We start from the raw sequence: 25,146 nt of genomic DNA on the forward strand, positions 1-25,146 counted from the left end.
TTACTGTCGCAAAGCTGGGTAACAACACGATTTTTAAACGAACTATATATTCCAATTGCTTGTTTCAAGTTAGCCACACCGCTCTTGACGGATGCCACTGCATTCCCTAAGAGACCGTCACGTGAAAACACTTGAGGTGGCCTTGCTCCAACACGGGGGCGACTACTTAATGCCCACCTATTAATAACCTACCTTGATTGACACCTACACCCACCTTGGTTTAATCAGCCGCAAATAGGAAGTGATGCAACGGATTCAACTAATATAATCTGAGTATAGAACATTTTATTCTTTGATTTCAGTTAAAAAACAGCCAATGAACAATATGTACAATTGTCGATACTTAGGTACCCATTTTAAAAACAGTGCGGATATTGCATTCTTAATGCTCAGATATATAACATACTCGTAGGTATCGCAAAACATGTTACGTGTTTATATTAAATACGAATTAGATTGTCTCTTCAGAATGAAGTCCCTGATTAGCCTTATTCTGAGTAGGTATCTGCTTGTAATATTTGTGGTACCTAATACCTACCATAGGACGTAGGTATATTAGTGATAATTAAAGTAATAAAATTACTTAGGTCTATTAAAAATGTTAAATGAGGACTAACGGACGAGCATTGTTGTAGGAACAGGAACATGATTTTTAAGATTAATCAGAATTAAAATCAGAAACATAAAATTATATTTTTATTTATTTGAAACATCTAATATCATTTTAGATAAAACAAACGCACATCAGCTACAAAATATGCATTTTTTTGCCTGAATTCTACGCGTTTATTTGTAAATGTAACCTTACTACTACTACATAATTAATGTCACTTAACCGTAATATCATTTTCACCGTAGATAATTTTGTTATGATCACCACCATCACGTCTTTATTTAACGATATTTGATGGCCTATATTTTTCATATTAATACCTACCGAAAGCTCGATCCGAAAAGGTTTGTTATGTTATCGTCAAAATTACTCAGATAAGAGTAAGTAATACAAGTTGATAAAGAACATAATATACTATACTGATAAACAATTTGAAGTTTATGGGCCACAATTTATACACGTTTACACCTATAGTATCTTTCTACTGATTACAAGTCACTATTTAACTAAACAGAATCTCCTTCTATATTTTCGATAAAAAACAATATACTTCAACGTTTCACAACAGAAACACTAACATAAAATGGAAATTATTTAGAATAACTGACACAATTATCTCTAACAACGAAACGTTAAAAACTTCCTTCCGACATCTTAGAAAAAGTCACAAGATCTATTATTGTCTTCATAATAATCATCAATCAATCACCTGTGCGAGTCTAGGCGGGCGGGGGTCGCGAGCGCGGGAGGGCGGGCCTGCGCCCGCGCCAGTCGCGGCCGGCCGCCAGTCCGCGCGCGAGCGAGCCCGCATGCCGCCACGCGAGTGCACCCGCCGCGACGCATCAAAATGCCACTTTACTCCGATCACATATCGAACATGTATTACAGTGGATCGCCTTCCTATAGTGCCCCCTACAGTTACGGATCGAAAACACCAATAGGATCGTCGTACAGTGCATCATACCTCAATCCCGGATCTAACTACAGCAACCATTCCTCGCTCGGAGGATACACCCGCCCTCAGGTCAGCTCGAGGTGGATTACCAGCAGCGGAAGAACTTACTCTCCTATACTCAGCACTATATCGGAAAGAAATACATCAAGTCCTTCAAGGGTAAGCAGTCCTAGAAGGATAGCTAGTTACAAACGGAGTTACGTTCCCTCCAGCTATACTCCGCGACCAATAAATATCAACACGGCTGATATTGACGTGTCAAGGAACAAATATCGACCAAAGACAGAAAGCCCGCCCCCGCCTCCACCTCAGGCAGATGCGCCGACTGCGGATAATGAAAATGGACCGTTCATGCCACGAATAGATGGTAAGCCTGAAACTGGCATAGATTCCTCTCCTGGAGAATTGAGGAGTACTATAAAACGAGGTCGTACTGTAGTACGGCTGCATACAATTAAAAGAAAAGATAGAGATTCGCCTCGCAAACCTTTAGACGAATCCCAGAAATCAAGTGCCGAAGAAGGTGATAAAAGTGAGTCTGTTGTAGATAATGCTCCTTTTAAAGATGCATCAGAATCAATGAAATGGAGAGAAAAGCTTTCTGAAGACTTAATATACAAAGAAAAAAAAGAAAAAAAGACTATAGGAACCAAATTGATGGAAAAATTCATTGTCAAAGATAATAACGATAGTGATATTGAAATAACAAGTAATAGTAAAAATAAACAAGAACACGCTTTAAGCGCACCACTAGCACCTCATTCTAGCACGAGTAGATCACCCACCAGACGATGTTCGGTGGAGATTTTAGCCGAACAAGCAAACGTCTTAGACTCGTTAATTAGAAATGAAAATTTGAGTACGGCAACTTTAGATTTAAGCAAAGTTGGGACAGAGGAATCCGTTGGCATTACAGGAGGTCAACGCAACCCTTTAAAAACGACGAAATCCGACAATTCCTTATACGATCGCTTCAGAAAGTCTAGAGGTTCCAAAGAACTTAGGCATTCATTAAAGAGACGCAGTTTAAAAAGGTCCTCTTCAGGAGGTAGACTCGACTCTATTACTGAATTTCCTAGGGAGGCTTTATGTTCTTTACCATCTATTGAAGAAAATAGATCATCGATAAAATATGTAAATGCCAAACCAAAACCCAAGTTAAAAGCAAAGATAACTGGAACAGTGGAAGTATCTCCACCAACTAGTGCTTTGAAATTTAAAGTTGGAGAAGTTGTTGTAGAGGAAAAGCCTCGTGCTTTGAAAAAAGAAATTTCATTTAGCAGTAGCGTTGATTCTAGTTTTGATGACTGTCCAGAAAATCGGAACAGGTCAATTACTAATGCATTGCGTAAAAGTAGAATGCGGTCTTCTATCCGTAGAAAAACCGACCTTGAAAGTAATGTTCCTTCGCCTGAACCTGACGACAGTAATTTCTGGGATAAAATAGGCAAAAGGGAGACCGTTTACCTTTTAAAAAGAAAACAAAATATAGAAGATGCTAGAGAAAAACATCGAAGAGCTCTATTTTGGTTTCCAGAAGACGAGGCACCAAGTGCAAATGAAGATCATATTGAGTCTCCCCCTAATGTAAATGACTCTCATAAAACAGACTCATTGGATATTGAGAATACCGCTAAGCAGCAAGATACAACAAATATTGATGTTAGCGATGTTACAGTTGAAGCATCGATTTTACCCAAGGAACCTGAGTTGCCTTCATCCGATATTAATAGTAATATGCAGCTAACGAATCCTGAAATAAAAAATGATAATAAACATTCTTCGTTATTTGGTTCTAAAGAGGTAAAAGAAATCTCAACAAAACAAGCCAGTGAAACAATCTATCAAGATGTGAATAAACCACTGATATCAGATGGTATCTTAAATGTTAAACAAGAAAAGTCAAATGCAAGAATAGTAAATAACAGCGACGTCAAAAAGCCTGACGAAGTTGAAGTTAGTAATCAGGTGCCGCAAATTAACAAAAATATTAAGTTTCCCAAAAGTGAGGAGGACAAAATTAGTAAACTTGACAAAGCACCAGAACAATCAATGAATCCATTGGTGCCCTCTAATAAAAATATTAAAGAAGTGCTTTTGCAGGAACATAGTGAAAGTGTTATTTGTTCGAAATCAATAAGACCGGAAGATCTAAAAGTCATAGAAACAAAAGATGACATAATTCTTAAGCCAAGGAAAACAGATGTCGCTGTTTTGGATAATAAAGTAAATGATAGCAAACAGGAATCTTCAAAAGAATTTAAAACGGAAGAAAAAATATGTCCTGTGCATGGCAAAAAAGATAAAACCACTTCGCAAATTGAAACAAATGCAGAATCTTCTAAAGTTAAGAAAGCAGAATCTCCAGAATCGTCAAAGATGGAGGATAAGACTTCTCCTTTACATAGTAAAAAAGTAATCATGTCTCCTTATGTTGAAACAAAGGCAGAATTAAATAAAATTAAAGAACAAGAGTCCTCAAAAGCGAAACAAACTGGGGAAAATAATAGTACTGATAGCAAAAAAGAGGGCATGCCCTTGCATATAAGCGTAAAGGTAGAGTCGTCGATACCATCTACTATCACTAAAGTATCAACTGTGGAACAAGCAGATAGTGAGGGTTGTATGTCACCTGAGACTACATATAAAACAGTTGAGGTAAGGGTTGATTCAGAAGCAAATACACAAGAAGCGAACACCGTTACTGAAAAGGCAGTGGAGAGCCCTTCTTCTGAGGCGGCACCTTCACAAATACCAGTAATTATAGAATCTGTAAACATTCCAAAAGAAGAAACTGCAGTTAATAATGAAGAGCAAAAAGCAAGAGAGATTATAAAGGCTGAAAATAAATCTATAAACAAGGAAAAAGAACAACCAAGACAATCACCATCACTAGAGATTACAAAGGTCCCGATCAGAAAGCCAGTTAAAGAAGAACTGGCAGTTAGGCCTCTTATAGCTACTCCTCGTCCTCTACAAAAGAAGAGTCCTCAAGTCATTCATTCATCGAGTTCATCCTCGTCGTCTTCAGAAGAAGATACGTCAGATGATGAGGATGCAGACGAGTCAGATACCAGCGAGGAATCTACAGAGTTCTTCGAGTGCGAAACCACCGCAGACGGCAGGACTTCCACGGGATCTAACGATTCTGGATTTGACTCTTCGGCACCAACGTCACCAGCAGGTTTCGTCCACGTTAAAAAAGGTAAAAGAGGCCTTATATGCACAGATTAATTAGGAAAACACGTTTTCACATTTACACTGTCACACAAACCTACTAATAAACTTCTAACGAGTTCCAAAAAGTCCTGAGGTCCGTTCTCGATTGGTAAGAATTGTCAACTCACATGTTTAAAATATAAACTATAACAATATCTTTTGATCGGCCCCGAGAGTTGACCTCCCGACTAATGCACGATTGCTTTTGCACGGCTTAGCTTAGCATAAGTAATTATACGTCCAATACTCTTCGTTTAGCGGCTGGACGTCTCGTTACCTATTTTGTTTTAGACTGCGATGTAAACTGCCATCGAAAATGTGAAAAGTTGACAGCGAACCTGTGCGGGGTGAACCAGCGGCTTTTAGTGGAAGCTCTGTCATCTCGAAGCGCCTCTGTCGTCTCTAAAAGAGGTGGGTAATAATTTCATAGAAATGGGTCTAAAAGGAACCTTAACGATGATAGTAGTTGTCGTTTCCACAGGACAGAATTTGAACTCGAGCGTCGTAAATACTGTCGTCAGACGACTAGACGTTAATAGTTTTATGTTTTCAGGCCGTAAATCATCTTCATTCGGACGGTTATTATTAGTTCAAAAATAAAAGATTGTAAAAATTTAGCCAATAAAAGTAAATATCTGGGAGACCGAGCAAAGCTCGGAAAACATAAAAACTCGAAAATGCGCGTTTTCCCAGGGATAAGACCTAGCTAGATCGATTTTTCGCCCCCGAAAACCCCCATATATATATATACATATATATATATATATATATATATATATATATATATATATATATATATATATATATATATATATATATATATATATAATCAAATAAATAAATATGCAAGAATTGCTCGTTTAAAGGTATTAGATTAAAGTAACCTCAGTACGTCAATGGTTTTTAACGACCAATATGTGCATTTTTGTTTAATTTGGATACCTAATATTATGCGTTCGTTTGTTTTCATTGGAAGGCAAACTTATAAAGATTTGTCACAAAGCACATGATGATTATAATAAATAAATAAAAAGTAGTGAATAGGCGCTTTAATGCGTATTTGTTTATTTGCCGAGAGAGAACACCGCGTGGGTAGTACCTGGACATCGGCCAATCACTCCTCGCTCACCTGAACAGAATTAATAGCATCAATTGCCACTGAAATTAACTTTAAGAGACAAGCACGATTACGATTTACCCAAAATAGACATTGAGATTGAAAACAAGTAATTATGTATATCAAAGTGAGCTTACGTAAGAATAAATCGAATATTTTCAAATTTAATTTCCTAATGTATATTTTATTACGTATGTATGTACATTGATTTTGTAGTTTGAAGTGACTTAATATTTAGCGTTTCTAAATGTATTTTTTTATTATTAGTGCAATCTATACCGAAAGACAAGACGGATGTACGTGCATTTTTCTGCAATAAGTACCTACTTATTGCACGTACCTACGCGATAGATCAAGCGTACGACAGCTCGAGGAAAAAGAACGAAGACCGATTCTCGTGATCGTGATCAATCGACTGTATCGACGAGCACTATCGTCGATTATTTTGGCTGGTCTTCAAACGTCTCCGTAGTATTTTTATTCTCGATTTCCGACAACATATACTTTGGCATTGATTCGATGTCTGTTGATTTTTCAAAGTAATTTTTGTTACATTTTATGGAATCGGCGTTTGTTTTTGATAGATTTACGTTTTTAGTGAAAAAAATTCGGCGATGTATTTAATTAAAAAAAAACTAATTAACGTAACATACATTATTTTATTGTAAAATTCACTGAATGAAATTCCAACAAGTAGATATATTTGCATCCCCTTTTTTCTTCCTAATTTCATATTATAACTACCTATACATATTTCTTTTCAATGCACTTTCTTCTGCATTTTCTTTTAATGCATTTTTCTAATCTATACTATTTCTATTTTACAATTTCTATATTACATTGTTTATTTATCTTTTAACAGTTAAGACTTAAAAGCAAAACTATAGAGAGTTAAATTAACAAGTACGCCGGCAGCATTGGCTATCTACACAACAATGGCAGTAACAGGCGACTTTGCGTGACTAATGGAAAATATGAATAAACTAAAGATTACAAATGCCAAAACAATAATCGATTGCAAGATAATGCTTGCAACAAGACAAATATTAACGAGCCGAAATGAACTATGAAAGCTAAAAGACCTACTTAAGACTACCTAGAATTTCAATTCAACCGAACCCTGTGAAATTATCTTACATAATTTTAAGAAATGGATATTTCACACACAATACCTACTTCTCACAAATACATACAATACACAGGCTAGGTAACGTGTTGAATTGAGAACCGATTAACCAGAGAACCGATTAACCAGCATTGTGTACGCAGGTGGCGAGACTCCCGGGACGTCCGCGGCGGCGCCCAACACGCCCGACTTCCACGAGCAGGAGCTCGGTGAGCCTCCGACACTGCAACCTTGCATCACGCATGCCACTACTTTTACATCTACATCTACTATACTCTTACATCTTTCTTAAACCTCATTTATCAAAGCATCATTGTTCCAAATTTCAGTAAACTCTGATCCACAAAAGAATTTATGTTTTACTGGATATACAGGTTGTTGCCTGTAACACGAGCAAATAATTAAAACATATATTATACTCCTCAAACTATAAAACTTTTAGTAGTTTAACTACTTTAAAAAAATTATGAATCCTTCAGACTTCCTCTTTTTCATACAAAATAAATAGTGCCTTCAATGTACGCTGACATCAGTGTGTTTGACGTTGCTTGTCACGCTTCAAACATAACAAAATTTGCAATACATTCCGTCTTAGAATAAACTTTAAAGTGTAATAAAAATCAAAACATAAATTATTTTTAAAAGTTGCTGAACAAATGTTGGTCAGTTTGAGGAGTACAGCCTACAGTTTAATTTATTGCTCCTGTTACAGGAAGCACCCTGTATAACGGCTAAATTAGCAGAAAAAATCGAAAATTTGGTCGGTAATTTTTGATTGTTTCCCAGGATGTTATGTATTTTAGAATAGACGAGTGTTCTATGTATTGCTTGTGCAGTAAAATTTAGAATTGTGTTAACCGTTTTGCTCCGCAAGCACTAATCAAACATTACCTCTTCATTACTTTCAAAACACTACATTTTCATTAGGTACATCATTAGAATAAGTACTAAATGCAAGTTCCCTCTAGTTAATGTAGCTGTAAATTAGAACTCACATTGTATTTTGTTTTCATAAAAATGTATCTGGGTAAAAAAGGGATTACCTAAAAGAAAGGCCTAATACGAGTACTAAACTATTTGGTTGAGTTATGATCTCGCGTTACAATAACTTTAGGCATAGATAAATAAGTAGGTACCTAAGTTGTAGTAAATATATGGAGCGAGCATTTATTTTATTTCTCTAGGCCTTAGGTGACCTTAACCTTAAGTGTTCTCAATTTAAATTATATTCGTGTTATACATGCCCAAATAAACATGTGTAAATATTAATACATGCTCCTACTATTCCCGGAAGTTAAAACAATTCGTGATTTATTGGAAATGTAAAGTGATCAGCTAGATAAATCACTTACAATATTTCGGACTTGCAACAGACTAAATTATCTGCCAACGAAACTAGACCAGAGTAATAATTTCGGAAAGATCAACTGAGACGCGATTATTATAAATGCCAAGTGCCCAGTTTGTTTTAAATTATCATTCGTTATTTGCAGTTCGTTAATATAATGGTAAGTAAATATATGCCTAATAGCTTAGATAAAATATTTTCTTGATCTTCTAAATAGTATTTTATACAATCGTGATATTATAATGGAGAGCTTTTCAGTCGAGTACCGTCTTTAGGCAACGAAGCTTGCTGATTTGCTAAGTAAGGTACGAGATTGAAAAGCTTGATTATATCACTATTGTATACAATACTTTTTCTACGAGTCAACTAAAAAAAATACTTAAAACTAGTAGAAGAATCATATATGTAGGTAAAAAAACCAAAAGTATACAGCTAAGATGCGCGAGCAGCCGCGATACCTTCATACTCATACGCGACCCGGCCCCCGCGCCCCTCGCCCCCGGCCGGTTGGTCAACGACACCTTCTCGTAACTCATGAGGCCCTACCTATTACTTCAATTATGCATGACAGATAAGATCTCTTACAGCGATCTGAAAATCGTAAAAACTATTTCGAATTTAAGTGGGTTCAGCAACCCGTAAATGCAGTAACCCGTAGCAACTGGAACATTGATAGTATATACGATTGATTGTGTTTAATTAGGGCCGATACAGACGGACTGATGTACCGTCGGCGTGCAGTTCCTATACAAGTTGCAGTAGGGTTGTAGTCCATCTGTACCGGCCCTTAGGATGGACCGGTACGTGCCGGTACAGATGGACTGAGGATGATGATGATATAATTGCATGTCACGCGAAAGCCCCAGTTATTATACAGGTTAAAAGGAAAGGGGACGAACAATTCTCCATTTCGCCTTTAGTCTTAATTTAAAACAGTGGAGCAGCCACTTAGCTTTTACACAAATTCTGTAAGCGCCCCATTTCGCTTCGCACCGAGCACTTGTGGTCGCCCCACTTCGGGTTCCGCGTTCCAGCAAAACTTCCTACAGTTCTGACGCAACTATTAACTATCTAAATTCACTCTATCTACCTGTAAAACTAAAATCAAAACATGCCGAGTTGTTGTATAACTTCCGATTATGTGGACTCTTACTCGTAAATATGAACTAACTTTTTATAAAACGGCATCATAAGTTCATAAAAATATAATATTTTTATGACAAATGAAAGAGATAAAAAGTTGAAGAGGACAGTTTGTTAGGAATTTGACGATTGACAACAAGGGGGAGTTAGGGCGGTAGGCGACATTATAGATATTGGCATTTCTAGTTTCTAGTTCATACATATTAATAAATTGATATGTTGTTATAGTTAAAAATATTGACGATATGAGCCTTTTTAGCGAGAACAACGCCTGTTGTCTACCTCTATCTTTTATCAATCTATGAGGAAGAAATTATTCAATTTACAATAACTTCTTCCTAATCGCCCCAATTCCTTCAAAGTACGATTTCGTAATGAAGCTACTCGAACACGATCAACGACCACTTACTTATTGAACAAAATAGTAATTAAGAACTCTTGCTTAAAATACTACTTCAATATAGGCTAGAATAAACGGAAATTCTCTATTCTCCAGTAAGGTACTTAGTTCCCTTTAAAGTGCATAGGTGGCGCGGTAATTAGTTATAATTATTTTAGGCTAGCGAATTTGTAATGTACTCATGACACTTTCCCAATATACGCCATAAGAAGCACACGCTGTTTGTCTCCGACTCCCCTCAAGACCCTCCGACCTCCGCCCACGTGCAACCAATAAGGCCCACTTGCACCATTCCACTAACCCAGGGTTAACCGGTTAAACATGCATTTACCATGGTTACCAGTACAATTTGACACTAGGTTAACGATTTAACCACACAACCCCGGGTTAGTGGGATGGTGCAAGTGGGTTTAAGAGTACTATACTACTACTAATACTACTACTACTTAATAATAATAATGGGAGAAGGGTGACCGACAAAGTAATGCTAAAAGGTAATGTTGAGCACGGTACCTACAAATATAACTTTGAAAATAGAAGGAGGAAATAACCTAACCTAACATTATACTTGACAAAATCGCAGGTTATTCGCGAGCCTATTCCCGGAGAGACCAACGACCGATCAAACGCTAACATAAACCTCGAAACAACGGACAACCGACATGTTATTCGCGACTTCTGTAAATAAAGAGATATTAATGAGTTTGGTGGGCTTCGCGCAACCGCATGCCAAATGCACAGATTGTAACTACTACCGAGTGCCGACGCATTATTTATTACGATGGGCTGAGCAGATTGATGGGCATCATTAAATGCACGCATTTTCATTTGCCGGTGGTTTAGTTTATCGGTAATAAATCCTGTGTTAGATAACACCATAGGCATCCTCCTACATGAGTATTATAATGAACATTGGTAGGAAGTAGTATATAATCCCGTTTTAATACATACTAAGACAAGTTCAAACCAAGAATAATAATTATTAAGCCCCATTCCGAATTCGCCGACGACGACGTTATTCTTTAAGTTCTCATAAGTTCAACAACTTCAACAGTACCTACTGTAACATTTTCCGCCCATATTGAGTCCCAAAAAAATCTTTAGTTCTTAATAGTTCTTATATAAAAAAAAAGTGCCTAGAGCGCTTGGTTGGTACTGTCTGTTGACTTTTATAATTAAAGATAATGAATTATTTACCTGCTTCGGCCTGTTTTAAAGTCGACTCGGGTTATGTTACAATAATCTACCAAATTCAATTCCTCCAGTTTAAGGAAGTAAATCGTTGTCACATTCATCTAGTTCTCCCGAAATTACATGGCGACCTTGATATTGCTCCGTCTAATCTCAACTAATATTTTTAGCAACGGCCGCGATCTCAGGCGAGGTGAAAGAGAATTAATTTGACACACATGCTCTTCGCGAATTATGTCATAATCGTAATAGTGTTTGGCGGATCATATGATAATTAGCTGTGATGCGCACTACTCGAACCTTTTAATAATACTGTGACGTAGCTTGAAGCTAACCCTCTCCTATTTCCTAATCCTCTTAACATATGTATATAGGTATATTAGGTAAGAACCTAAATTATTGTCAGGGCTACGATCTACTGTCTGTCTGAGAACTTATTTGATTGTTATGCCGATTATGTCTAAAGCTAACATTGTTTGTTGGATAAACTGTTAATTATCGCAGGCGCTCAATTCTCAGTATCCGCCTGTCGGGTTTCAAACTATTATATCTACATACATAAGTAGATAAGTTCTTTTCCAAGTTTCCTTAAATTTGTTAAATATCATTCAAAAGTCAATTCTACCGCATTTTTTTTAACTGACAAGTTATAAATTGATTCTTAAGCATTACGGAGTGTTGCGAATGAGGGACTTGCGGGAGACAGTATACTTGTCAGCGCAATATCGGAATTCTCAAATTAGCCGCACTGCTGTACCGCACCGTTCGCGTAGGCCGGGGACAACAGCGCGATATATTCTCACACCCAGACACGATACGGTTATTATCGAACGCTGAACAGTTAATAACATAGAAATGGACGTAGTAATAGATTTTTTTTATGTTTACGCTTACAGAGAGCGTCTAGTAAGGTGTCACCAATTTTTGACGGAGACGTATCGAACTCTTGAGTAATATCAAAGAGAATAGAGTGTATATAGAGGCTAGAGTGTTTACACGAGTATAGGCCAAATGTATGACGCCATAGCATAGTTAGTTTAGTGGTGATTTTGGCTACGGAGCTGGTGGTCTGGGCTTGAATTTCAATACGATCATTTTTAACTTTTATCAATAAGTTTTTATGTCCATCCTTTAAATCTATAGGTACCTAAATAATGTCCCTAAATACAATAATTTGCGTAAGATTGCCCTTTTATGTTCATTGTTACGTACGGTCGGTGCCCCAACTTAAGTACACCAAAGTTGCCATACTAATTAATTGTATAGAAAAGTGTATACTTATGTTAGGGAACCACCCCGCCGCGCGCTATTTGGATTATCCCCGTACCGGACGATGTTGCGTATGCAGTGACCATTCGTGTGACCGTTCAATAACCTGGATGTCACCTTACGAATTATTTGGAAACGTGTACCAAAGACAAGGCGAGTCATTTGATAAGGATCTTTGTGGCGTTGGTCCATAGCGAACTAAAGGTTGTTTACAGTGATATAAATCTTGACGAGGACATGCCAAAACACTTGCGCTAATATTTCATTTAATTTAAAGTCAACGGATTTATATTACAAGTCATAAACTATATTAATTGTACATTTCTCTACCTAATTCGCACCTCACATGGGGGCAACTTAAATAATATTTTAACAGACATAGCTGTAAACATTTGTGTGGGCGAGATTTACAGATAGCTATTTACCATTAAAATTACTTCAAAGTTGCCAAAATTAATATCTGTTGCAAGTCTACAAATTAATTTGACTGTTATAAACTCAAAGTCTACGGCTATATTTTTAGATATTTCAATAAATCGTTTGAATATGCTAGAAAATCACATATTGTTTAAATATTCAAACTATTTAATAGCCAAGTCAAAATTAATATCTGTTGAAAGTCTACAAATAAATTTGACTGTTATAAACTCAAAGTCTACGGCTATATTTTTAGATATTTCAATAAATCGTTTAAATGTGCTAAAAAATAACATATTGTTTAAATATTCAAACTATTTAAATAGCCAAGTCAAAATTAATATCTGTTGCATAAGTCTACAAATAAATTTGACTGTTAGAAACTCAAAGTCTACGGCTATATTTTTAGATATTTCAATAAATCGTTTATCTATGCTAAAATAATCACATATTGTTTAAATATTCAAACTATTTAATAGCATTTCAAGTGCAACTTGTCTGAGAACTTCGCTCTGTTCCTGGTACAAGTTGCAGGTGGGATGTATCCTGTCATTTTATTATTAGGTATTTTATTTATCGGGTTATTTTCGATTTCCTTCAAACATACATATTAAGTATAAATAAACTACGTGAGACTAAAATAAATAAATTTAGTACTTAAGTACTAATCAAGAAAATATAATTTTCGAATTTAATTACATGTCTGTCTTATGCGTTTAAAAAGAACTTTCGCCGCTTTTTTTATACTATGTTTTTTTACTTGCATCATTTTAGATTAAGTAAGTACCTAACTGAACGACTGCTTTGAAATCACATCAAAATTAAATGTTGTTTGCAGAGCAATCGACAGCGTATGGGCTATTCCGCAAGACGGGTCGCTTCACGCCGCCCGCGCGCTCCATACCGCGCTTCCGCAAGTACAACATAGAGGACTTCCACTTTGTCAAGGTCCTCGGGAAAGGCAGCTTCGGAAAGGTGAGTTTTTTCATATTTTAAAGATAAAACAGTATGACCAGAGTGAAATTTTAACACGGGACCTTACTCTGCCAGAGCCAGTCGAAAAAAATGATAACTCGCGGGAAAAAATTGAAGAAATTTAAACCTTATGTAATTTAATTTTTTCTAATTAAATTAATAAAATATCTCGAGTTATCAACTTCTTCCCGCCGTGTACCGGTTTATTCTCATTATGAATTTAACAATTCATATGTGAACTTGAACTAATACTTAATAATAAGCGTTAAGAAAATAACAAAAAGGTAGTTCTACACAATACTCGTTAATGCTTCAAGTAAAGTTTTATTTATTCAAGTATAGGTAGGTAAACTTGAAAATAACTGTATGTTATGTTCCGCCTATGAATCCCATTAAGAGCAAAGCAGATTAAGTAATCCATTGTTAGACCTACCGCCATTTCATCGTACCGCGACGATAGAAGATCGAGAAATTCCTAATCAATCTAACTAAATAAATCATTCAATTTCTTGAGGTCAGCGCTTGGCTATCGAGGAATACGGTACGCGGTGATTACGGTGCGAATGTTACCTACCTAACCCTGTTGAATGATTTCCCATATAAGTGAAATGCGGTTTCATCATCATTTAACTTTGGGGTAGCTCTTTGTTCTTACTGAAACAATAAATAACTTAAGAAACAACAGATACAGAAAGCAATTAGCATTGTTTTCGTTGACCTAAATGCACCCAGAGTTGAGTCGAGCCGAGTGCCAGACGGCCGACCAGAGGATAAAAATGGCACGATGGATCTATCAGTGCAAATCAATTTCGCGCCTGACAGCCCCCGATCAGTTATAGATATTACGCAAATAAATTATTCAATAATCAAGCCATAGTTTTGTGGTACCGATATCCTGTAACAATTTTATTTATTACGTACCTAATACCTACTTGACTGAGTAAATAAATACCAAAAAGACAACAGAAAGTACTAACTACTAAGACTTTGACTTAATACAAAACCGACAATCGATAATAGATTTCAGAGAGCAAGTATTACGTTACGAGTAGGTTTATTATATATAATTTTAGGTAGTATTATATGTAAATTTTAGGTAGGTATATTGTATACTAGCTGTTGCCCGCGACTTCGTACGCGTGGATTTGTATATTGGTGGTTATATATTCTACATTAGCTTAGAACATTATGCAGCAAAAGATCGCAGTAAGACGGTTAATCATTTGTTAATTATTAATATTACAACGCATGATACTTGTCTTTCACAACCTACGAAGCTTCAAGCCCCTAACTGAATAAAATTGTTCTCGATATAATCCCTCTCAACCAGAAGATTTTCATGTCCTCTATTTAATAAAACCTACTACTTAACTACCTATTTACGAAGTTTGAAGTTCCTAGCTTTAAATAAAATTTGAACCCTATACAAACTTTCAACCCCTTTTTAACCATTTTAGGGGATGAATTTTTACAAACGCTGAAATTACTTTTCTTGTATTTTAATAATATGCCCATATACAAAGTTTACAACGATTAAAGTCCCGCACTCAAATGAATGTTTGACCTCTATACAAATCTTCAACCCCTTTTTCACCACCATGGGGATGAATTATCAAAAACTCTGAAATTTGTTTTCTTCTCTTTTGATGAAATACCTTTTTACGAAGTTTCAAGTTTGTTTGCAACTTTACAAACTTTCAACCCCCTTTCGACCCTTTAAGAGATGAATTTTAAAAACGCTGAATTTACTTTTCGCGTATTTTAATAAAATGCCATTTTACAAAGACTCACAAAAATGTTTGATCTCCATACAAACTTTTTACCCTTTTTCACCACTTTGAGAGATGAATTTTCAAAAACGCTGAAATAAGTTTTCTTCTCTTTTAATAAAATACCCTTTTAAGAAGTCTCGAGTTCCTAGCTTAAAATAAAATTTGAACCCCATAAAAACTTTCAACCCCTTTTTAACCCTTTTAAGGGATGTACTTTTAAAAACGTTGAAATTACTTTTCTTGTATTCTAATAAATGCCTCTGTACAAAAATTCAAGCCCCGCACTCACAAAAATATCTGATCTCCATACAAACTTTCAACCCCTTTTTCACCACCTTGAAATATGAATTTTCAAAAACGCTGAAATAAATTTTTTGCAGTTTTAATTTAATACCTTTTTACGAAGTTTCAAGTTCCTAGCTTAAAATAAAATTTGAAACCCGTACAAACTTTCAACCCCTTTTTAACCCTGTTAGGGGATGAATTTTACAAAACGCTAAAATTACTTTACAGTATATATGGGGCTACTTTTCCGCACTAGTGCGTAAAATGTGCCATATGTACTGTAAAACGTTGTTCGATACACGTGCGAATAGGTAATTCGCAACTCGTGTCAATTTAAAACACTCCCTTCGGTCGTGTTTTAATTTATCGCCACTCGTTTCGAATTTCCTCTTTTTCGCACTTGTATCGAAAATAACTATTTCCTGTCTTCTAATAATATCCCCAAATCCAAAGATTCAAGTCCCGCGCTCGAAAAAATGTTTGATATCAATACAAATTTTTTGCAGTTTTAATTTAATACCTTTTTACGAAGCTTCAAGTTCCTAGCTTAAAATAAAATTTGAAACCCGTACAAACTTTCAACCCCTTTTTAACCCTGTTAGGGGATGAATTTTACAAAACGCTAAAATTACTTTTCCTGTCTTCTAATAATATCCCCAAATCCAAAGATTCAAGTCCCGCGCTCGAAAAAATGTTTGATATCAATACAAACTTTCAACCCCTTTTTCACCACCTTACAGGATAAATTTTCAAAAACGCTGAAATTAGTTTTCTTGTATTTTAATTTAATAACTTTTAACAAAGTTTCAAGTTCCTAGCTTAAAATAAAATTTGAACGCTATACGAACTTCAACCCCTTTTAAACCCTATTAGGGGATGAATTTTACAAAACGCTGAAATTACTTTTCCTGTCTTCTAATAATATCCCCAAATCCAAAGATTCAAGTCCCGCGCTCGAAAAAATGTTTGATATCAATACAAACTTTCAACCCCTTTTTCACCACCTTACAGGATGAATTTTCAAAAACGCTGAAATTAGTTTTCTTGTATTTTAATTTAATACCTTTTTACAAAGTTTCAAGTTCCTAGCTTAAAATAAAATTTGAAACCCGTACAAACTTTCAACCCCTTTTTAACCCTGTTAGGGGATGAATTTTACAAAACGCTGAAATTACTTTTCCTGTCTTCTAATAATATCCCTAAATACAAAGATTCAAGTCCCGCGCTCGAAAAAATATTTGATATCCATACAAACTTTCAACCCCTTTTTCACCACCTTAGGGGATGAATTTTCAAAAACGCTGAAATTAGTTTTCTTGCATATTAAAAATATATCTTTTTACGAAGTTTCAAGTTCTTAGATTAAAATAAAATTTGAACCCTATACGAATTTTCAACCCTTTTTTAACCCTGTTAGGGGATGAATTTTACAAAACGCTGAAATTACTTTTCCTGTCTTCTAATAATATCCCCAAATGCAAAGATTCAAGTCCCGCGCTCGAAAAAATATTTGATATCCATACAAACTTTCAACCCCTTTTTCACCACCTTAGGGGATGAATTTTCAAAAACGCTGAAATCAGTTTTCTTGCATATTAAAAATATTTCTTTTTACAAAGTTTCAAGTTCTTAGCTTAAAATAAAATTTGAACCCTATACGAATTTTCAACCCTTTTTTAACCCTGTTAGGGGATGAATTTTACAAAACACTGAAATTACTTTTCCTGTCTTCTAATAATATCCCCAAATACAAAGACTCAAGTCCCGCGCTCGAAAAAATATTTGATATCCATACAAACTTTCAACCCCTTTTTCACCACCTTACAGGATGAATTTTCAAAAACGCTGAAATTAGTTTTCTTGTATTTTAATTTAATAACTTTTAACAAAGTTTCAAGTTCCTAGCTTAAAATAAAATTTGAACGCTATACGAACTTCAACCCCTTTTAAACCCTATTAGGGGATGAATTTTACAAAACGCTGAAATTACTTTTCCTGTCTTCTAATAATATCCCCAAATCCAAAGATTCAAGTCCCGTGCTCGAAAAAATATTTGATATCCATACAAATTTTCAACCCCTTTTTCACCACCTTGGGGGATGAATTTTCAAAAACGATGAAATTTGTTTTCTTGTATTTTAATTTAATACCTTTTTGCAAAGTTTCAAGTTTCTAGATCAAAATAAAATTTGCACCCCAAGACGAACTTTCATCCCCTTTTTAACCCCCTTAGGGGTTGAGTTTCCAAAAACGTTGCAATTACTTTTTTTTTGTAATCGGCTATTATGCCTTTCTAAGAAGTTTCAAAGCATTTGTAATGGATTCAAACTTTCAACCAACAAACGCTGAAATTACTTTTCTTGTATTTTAATAATATGCCCATATACAAAGTTTACAACGATTAAAGTCCCGCACTCAAATGAATGTTTGACCTCTATACAAATCTTCAACCCCTTTTTCACCACCATGGGGATGAATTATCAAAAACTCTGAAATTTGTTTTCTTCTCTTTTGATGAAATACCTTTTTACGAAGTTTCAAGTTTGTTTGCAACTTTACAAACTTTCAACCCCCTTTCGACCCTTTAAGAGATGAATTTTAAAAACGCTGAATTTACTTTTCGCGTATTTTAATAAAATGCCATTTTACAAAGACTCACAAAAATGTTTGATCTCCATACAAACTTTTTACCCTTTTTCACCACTTTGAGAGATGAATTTTCAAAAACGCTGAAATAAGTTTTCTTCTCTTTTAATAAAATACCCTTTTAAGAAGTCTCGAGTTCCTAGCTTAAAATAAAATTTGAACCCCATAAAAACTTTCAACCCCTTTTTAACCCTTTTAAGGGATGTACTTTTAAAAACGTTGAAATTACTTTTCTTGTATTCTAATAAATGCCTCTGTACAAAAATTCAAGCCCCGCACTCACAAAAATATCTGATCTCCATACAAACTTTCAACCCCTTTTTCACCACCTTGAAATATGAATTTTCAAAAACGCTGAAATAAATTTTTTGCAGTTTTAATTTAATACCTTTTTACGAAGTTTCAAGTTCCTAGCTTAAAATAAAATTTGAAACCCGTACAAACTTTCAACCCCTTTTTAACCCTGTTAGGGGATGAATTTTACAAAACGCTAAAATTACTTTACAGTACATATGGGGCTACTTTTCCGCACTAGTGCGTAAAATGTGCCATATGTACTGTAAAACGTTGTTCGATACACGTGCGAATAGGTAATTCGCAACTCGTGTCAATTTAAAACACTCCCTTCGGTCGTGTTTTAATTTATCGCCACTCGTTTCGAATTTCCTCTTTTTCGCACTTGTATCGAAAATAACTATTTCCTGTCTTCTAATAATATCCCCAAATCCAAAGATTCAAGTCCCGCGCTCGAAAAAATGTTTGATATCAATACAAATTTTTTGCAGTTTTAATTTAATACCTTTTTACGAAGCTTCAAGTTCCTAGCTTAAAATAAAATTTGAAACCCGTACAAACTTTCAACCCCTTTTTAACCCTGTTAGGGGATGAATTTTACAAAACGCTAAAATTACTTTTCCTGTCTTCTAATAATATCCCCAAATCCAAAGATTCAAGTCCCGCGCTCGAAAAAATGTTTGATATCAATACAAACTTTCAACCCCTTTTTCACCACCTTACAGGATAAATTTTCAAAAACGCTGAAATTAGTTTTCTTGTATTTTAATTTAATAACTTTTAACAAAGTTTCAAGTTCCTAGCTTAAAATAAAATTTGAACGCTATACGAACTTCAACCCCTTTTAAACCCTATTAGGGGATGAATTTTACAAAACGCTGAAATTACTTTTCCTGTCTTCTAATAATATCCCCAAATCCAAAGATTCAAGTCCCGCGCTCGAAAAAATGTTTGATATCAATACAAACTTTCAACCCCTTTTTCACCACCTTACAGGATGAATTTTCAAAAACGCTGAAATTAGTTTTCTTGTATTTTAATTTAATACCTTTTTACAAAGTTTCAAGTTCCTAGCTTAAAATAAAATTTGAAACCCGTACAAACTTTCAACCCCTTTTTAACCCTGTTAGGGGATGAATTTTACAAAACGCTGAAATTACTTTTCCTGTCTTCTAATAATATCCCTAAATACAAAGATTCAAGTCCCGCGCTCGAAAAAATATTTGATATCCATACAAACTTTCAACCCCTTTTTCACCACCTTAGGGGATGAATTTTCAAAAACGCTGAAATTAGTTTTCTTGCATATTAAAAATATATCTTTTTACGAAGTTTCAAGTTCTTAGATTAAAATAAAATTTGAACCCTATACGAATTTTCAACCCTTTTTTAACCCTGTTAGGGGATGAATTTTACAAAACGCTGAAATTACTTTTCCTGTCTTCTAATAATATCCCCAAATGCAAAGATTCAAGTCCCGCGCTCGAAAAAATATTTGATATCCATACAAACTTTCAACCCCTTTTTCACCACCTTAGGGGATGAATTTTCAAAAACGCTGAAATCAGTTTTCTTGCATATTAAAAATATTTCTTTTTACAAAGTTTCAAGTTCTTAGCTTAAAATAAAATTTGAACCCTATACGAATTTTCAACCCTTTTTTAACCCTGTTAGGGGATGAATTTTACAAAACACTGAAATTACTTTTCCTGTCTTCTAATAATATCCCCAAATACAAAGACTCAAGTCCCGCGCTCGAAAAAATATTTGATATCCATACAAACTTTCAACCCCTTTTTCACCACCTTACAGGATGAATTTTCAAAAACGCTGAAATTAGTTTTCTTGTATTTTAATTTAATAACTTTTAACAAAGTTTCAAGTTCCTAGCTTAAAATAAAATTTGAACGCTATACGAACTTCAACCCCTTTTAAACCCTATTAGGGGATGAATTTTACAAAACGCTGAAATTACTTTTCCTGTCTTCTAATAATATCCCCAAATCCAAAGATTCAAGTCCCGTGCTCGAAAAAATATTTGATATCCATACAAATTTTCAACCCCTTTTTCACCACCTTGGGGGATGAATTTTCAAAAACGATGAAATTTGTTTTCTTGTATTTTAATTTAATACCTTTTTGCAAAGTTTCAAGTTTCTAGATCAAAATAAAATTTGCACCCCAAGACGAACTTTCATCCCCTTTTTAACCCCCTTAGGGGTTGAGTTTCCAAAAACGTTGCAATTACTTTTTTTTTGTAATCGGCTATTATGCCTTTCTAAGAAGTTTCAAAGCATTTGTAATGGATTCAAACTTTCAACCCCTTTTTAACCCTGTTAGGGGATGAATTTTCAAAAACGCTGAAATTACTTTTCCTGTCTTATAATAATATCCCCATATGCAAAGTTTCAAGTCCCACACTCACAAAAATATTTGATCACCATACAAACTTTTAACCCCTTTTTCACCACCTTGGGGGATGAATTTTCAAAAACGCTGAAATTAGTTTTCTTGTTTTTTAATATAATACATTTGTACAAAGTTTCAAATTCTTAGCTTAAAATAAAACTTGTTCCCCATACAACCTTTCATCCCCTTTTTAACCCCCTTAGGGGTTGAATTTTTCAAAATCGCTTCTTATCTCTTGTACACTTTATAAATGCAACCTAGTGTGCAAATTTCAACTTTCTATCTTTTGTAGTTTCGGCTCTGCGTTGATGAATCAGTCAGTCAGTCAGTCAGTCAGTCAGTCAGTCAGGACACTTGCATTTATATATATAGATAATTACCAACAAAAAATATACCTAAGCATAAATAACTGAATCCGTGACTTGCAAAACAAGTTTACATAAAGGTTGACTCGTCAAATTCCGAAACGTTAGACAACGCTATCGCAACGAGCATATAGCTAATACATATTTTCTCGTGGCGTCTTTTCTAATGTGGTACCTTTAACAACCACTTTTTTTCTGCGGATGACCTAACAACACAGATACCCACACGCGCTTACAGCCTTGTTGCCATTTAGCTATTGTTTTCTTATACCTTGCTTCAATGCAACCGTAATCTATTTCAAACATAAACAAACGGACATAATTACAGCATAACCGTTTGTTATCAAACGCGTTAAATTCTGTAAAGCATAACTAGTAGTAGCGTCCATGCTGTCTTAAAATAAACTCAAGAGAAATAAAACTAGGGATATTGCCAAGAAAAAACGAGTTTCTGCACGAATAGGTTGGTTGAAGTAATAGAGAATATTGTAGGATATATGTTCCCGCGTTGAAAGATGAGTTTTAAAGAAAACGTGTGACAAATGCAAAAATTATCCAGAATCATTGTCGTCCGGGTGGGATGGGCTATTGTAAACGTTTGTTAGTCATAAATAACACATGTGATTCTATACTCTTCAGCAATATTTTGCATACAAGTTGCATTCGCGGATTGTCACGTTTACAAGGACCATTGAAAAGAGCCGTGCCGCCAGGACGTAATAGTGGCATGGTAAATTAATGCTACGTTATTATTACAATTATTAAGTACTTACGAAAGATACTACAAGTGGTACATGGACAATTTATTAAAAAAAATCGAATTGAATTATCTGTTAAGTAATTTTTCATTTATCATACGGAAATGGGTCATTGGATCCCTATGAAACGGGTTGAAAGTGATACAATATTTTGACCTAAGGCGTTTCACTTATCATCATCATCTTCCTCGCGTTGTCCCGGCATTTTGCCACGGCTCATGGGAGCCTGGGGTCCGCTTGGCAACTAATCCCAGTAATTGGCGCGGGCACTAGTTTTTACAAAAGCGACTGCCATCTGACCTTCCAACCCAGAGGGTAAACTAGGCCCGTATTTGGATTAGTCCGGTTTTCTCACGATGTTTTCCTTCACCGAAAAGCGACTGGTAAATATCAAATGATATTTCGTACATAAGTTCCGAAAAACTCATTGGTACGAGCCGGGGTTCGAACCCGCGACCTCCGGATTGCAAGTCGCACGCTCTTACCGCTAGGCCACCAGCGCTTGACTAAGGCGTTTCACTTAGTCAGGTATTTTACTTTCCTCATATGTAGAAAAGTAGAGTGTTACACTCGGGTGAACGGTACATTTCTGTGTCAAACTAGGTATTTATAAATAATTTCGTCTGAAGTGGGTGCCTTTCATCCGTTGGTTAACAATCTACTACTTATTGTATTCGTGTCAAAAGCTGTTACTAGGTTACCTATGTACAATCGCATCTACGACCTGACTGTCCCGATCTATTGTTGCATGGTTACACGTGTCTTGTAGACGCAATCGTGGAAAATATATCATACGAAGCACAAACTACGACCACTCATAAAAACATCTCAAAATAGTTAACGACATTGACGTCCCCTCTTATCTACCTTCGTGACACTGACACCACATATATATACTTCGTTTTTTTTAGCATTAGAAGTAAGGTAAACAATCTTGATGTGTCTTTTAATTGAAAAACACATTTTATAAATAAGTTACGGTAAATATAGATGGTCAACTAAATCTTGTCAGTAGAAAAAGGCGCGAAATTCAAATTTTCTATGGGACGATATCCCTTCGCGCCTACAGTTTTCAAATTTGCCGCCTTTTTCTACTGTCAAGATCTGGTTGACCAAGTATATGTAACAATTATGAATCTAATACGATCTTTTATACTCTTCTGCTTTCATAAGTAATAGTTATTGATTTTTAAAAAGTGTTTTTCAATTAAAAGACATGTCAAAATCGCTTACCTTCTTTCAAGTTCTTTCTAATGCTAAAAAAACGAACTATAGTTACGGTTAAACTGCAGACGTTGTAAACTAGTCAAAGAGTTAAGAAATAAAATGAAAATAGATCTACCTGCCGGAGCCGCCAGAATACTCTTGAGGAATTGGGTCGCTGGACAACATTAGTACCTACCCACTATTATGAATACAAGAAACGTCATCTTCGCTAGACAGGGAATTTTATAAACTCGTATAACTGAAATATTTTAAAATGGTCTTGGTAGGTATCATAATGTCTATAGGTACCTACATATTAGATAAATTGAAAACTTATGTTCTCTTTTTAGGGTTCCATATCAAAAAGGTACAAAAGGAACCCTTATTTTTTCTTGTTCTTATGTATAAAGTCAGGTGAGGCGAGAGGTGAGAGGAACATAGTTTATTTTGCTCGGAACAAGAAAAACCGTAAGGGGAAAGTTCGTAAGACGGTTTCTCATGCCCTTAACTTGGGTGCGTATCATAATGAATACGCACTTTTGGTATAATTTCAGTTTACAAACGTTCAAAATGTATACTAATGTTATGTATAATGCACTAAATCTATATTTTCAATAAGTATAACATAAAAATAATATAACATACAATATACATACCGCTGTTTGGTATAACATACAAATAAACTAATTACATTTAATATAACATTCATTATGCATATAAATTAAAATAATGAATAACATCTCATATAAGTATCTGAACAAAACATCAGTAAAATTATTTGGATAGCTCAGTATTTCATAGGACATCGAAACTAATTACTGTCAGAAAAGTAGGTTAGGTTAGGTTAGAACTTTGACTCCCCAGAAAAAGAAACTGCTACCAGAAAAGTAGGTTAGGTTAGGTTAGGTTAGAACTGTGACTCCCCAGAAAAAGAAACTGTTACCAGAAAAGTAGGTTAGGTTAGGTTAGGTTAGAACTGTGACCCCTCAGAGAAAAAACTGCTACCAGGCCCCTATTTCACCAAGCTGACAGGTACGACAATTGTCAAAAAAATGACAGGCCTTTGTCTCACCACGCCGACATTTGTCAGTGACATATGTCGAGTGACAATTGTCAAGTGACAGGTGACAGATGACAATTTCGTAAATTGTTTTGTATAGAACTTCATATAAACATGACAGGTAGTTTGGTACAATTGTCCATCTTAAATTTAATGACAATTATTTTGTGAAACAAGGGTAATGTTTACTAGTCGACATATTTGTCAATTCTTCACAAGAGATCGTTAATTGCTTTCGATGTGCCGTGTTGTCATCACTAACATGATATTGATTGAGATCCCATCTGTGTCCCGACCCCATCTAATGCAGCGTATACCTACATTATTTGTTGACAAGGCGTCAAAGCATTATTTTTTTGTTTGTTTTAACTGTTTTAAGTAATTTTTTCTGCAAATACAAAGTCAGTGACGTCAAAGTAGGAATCTATTCGTACTTTATATATTCCCTTGTGTAAGAATATCACCACTATTGCTATCGCCACCTATCGCGGAGATTCATTTTCTAACTAACCAAAACCCTAACTTTACTGTTAGTGCCCAACTTCGCCCAAGTAAATTATTAAAAAAACAATACCTAC

The 25,146-nt window shown here is 35.2% G+C and overlaps 1 protein-coding gene across 9 annotated transcripts in view; it reads left to right on the forward strand.

Moving 5' to 3' along the window:
- Positions 1-25,146, forward strand: part of LOC134650175 (putative protein kinase C delta type homolog) — a 58,976-nt gene that overhangs the window by 17,652 nt on the left and 16,178 nt on the right. For 5 of the 9 annotated variants that reach the window (XM_063505060.1, XM_063505059.1, XM_063505062.1 and 2 more), the window contains 3 exons: positions 5,079-5,198; positions 7,174-7,239; positions 13,637-13,773. In XM_063505060.1, the coding sequence (XP_063361130.1) occupies positions 5,079-5,198; positions 7,174-7,239; positions 13,637-13,773 (323 nt within the window). Of the gene's footprint in view, positions 1-1,340; positions 4,774-5,078; positions 5,199-7,173; positions 7,240-13,636; positions 13,774-25,146 lie in introns of those variants that run through there. The other 4 variants (XM_063505056.1, XM_063505057.1, XM_063505058.1 and 1 more) reach the window with 4 other exon arrangements.

This window comes from Cydia amplana, chromosome 8 (genome assembly GCF_948474715.1).
Source record: "Cydia amplana chromosome 8, ilCydAmpl1.1, whole genome shotgun sequence".
NCBI classification, from domain to species: domain Eukaryota; kingdom Metazoa; phylum Arthropoda; class Insecta; order Lepidoptera; family Tortricidae; genus Cydia; species Cydia amplana.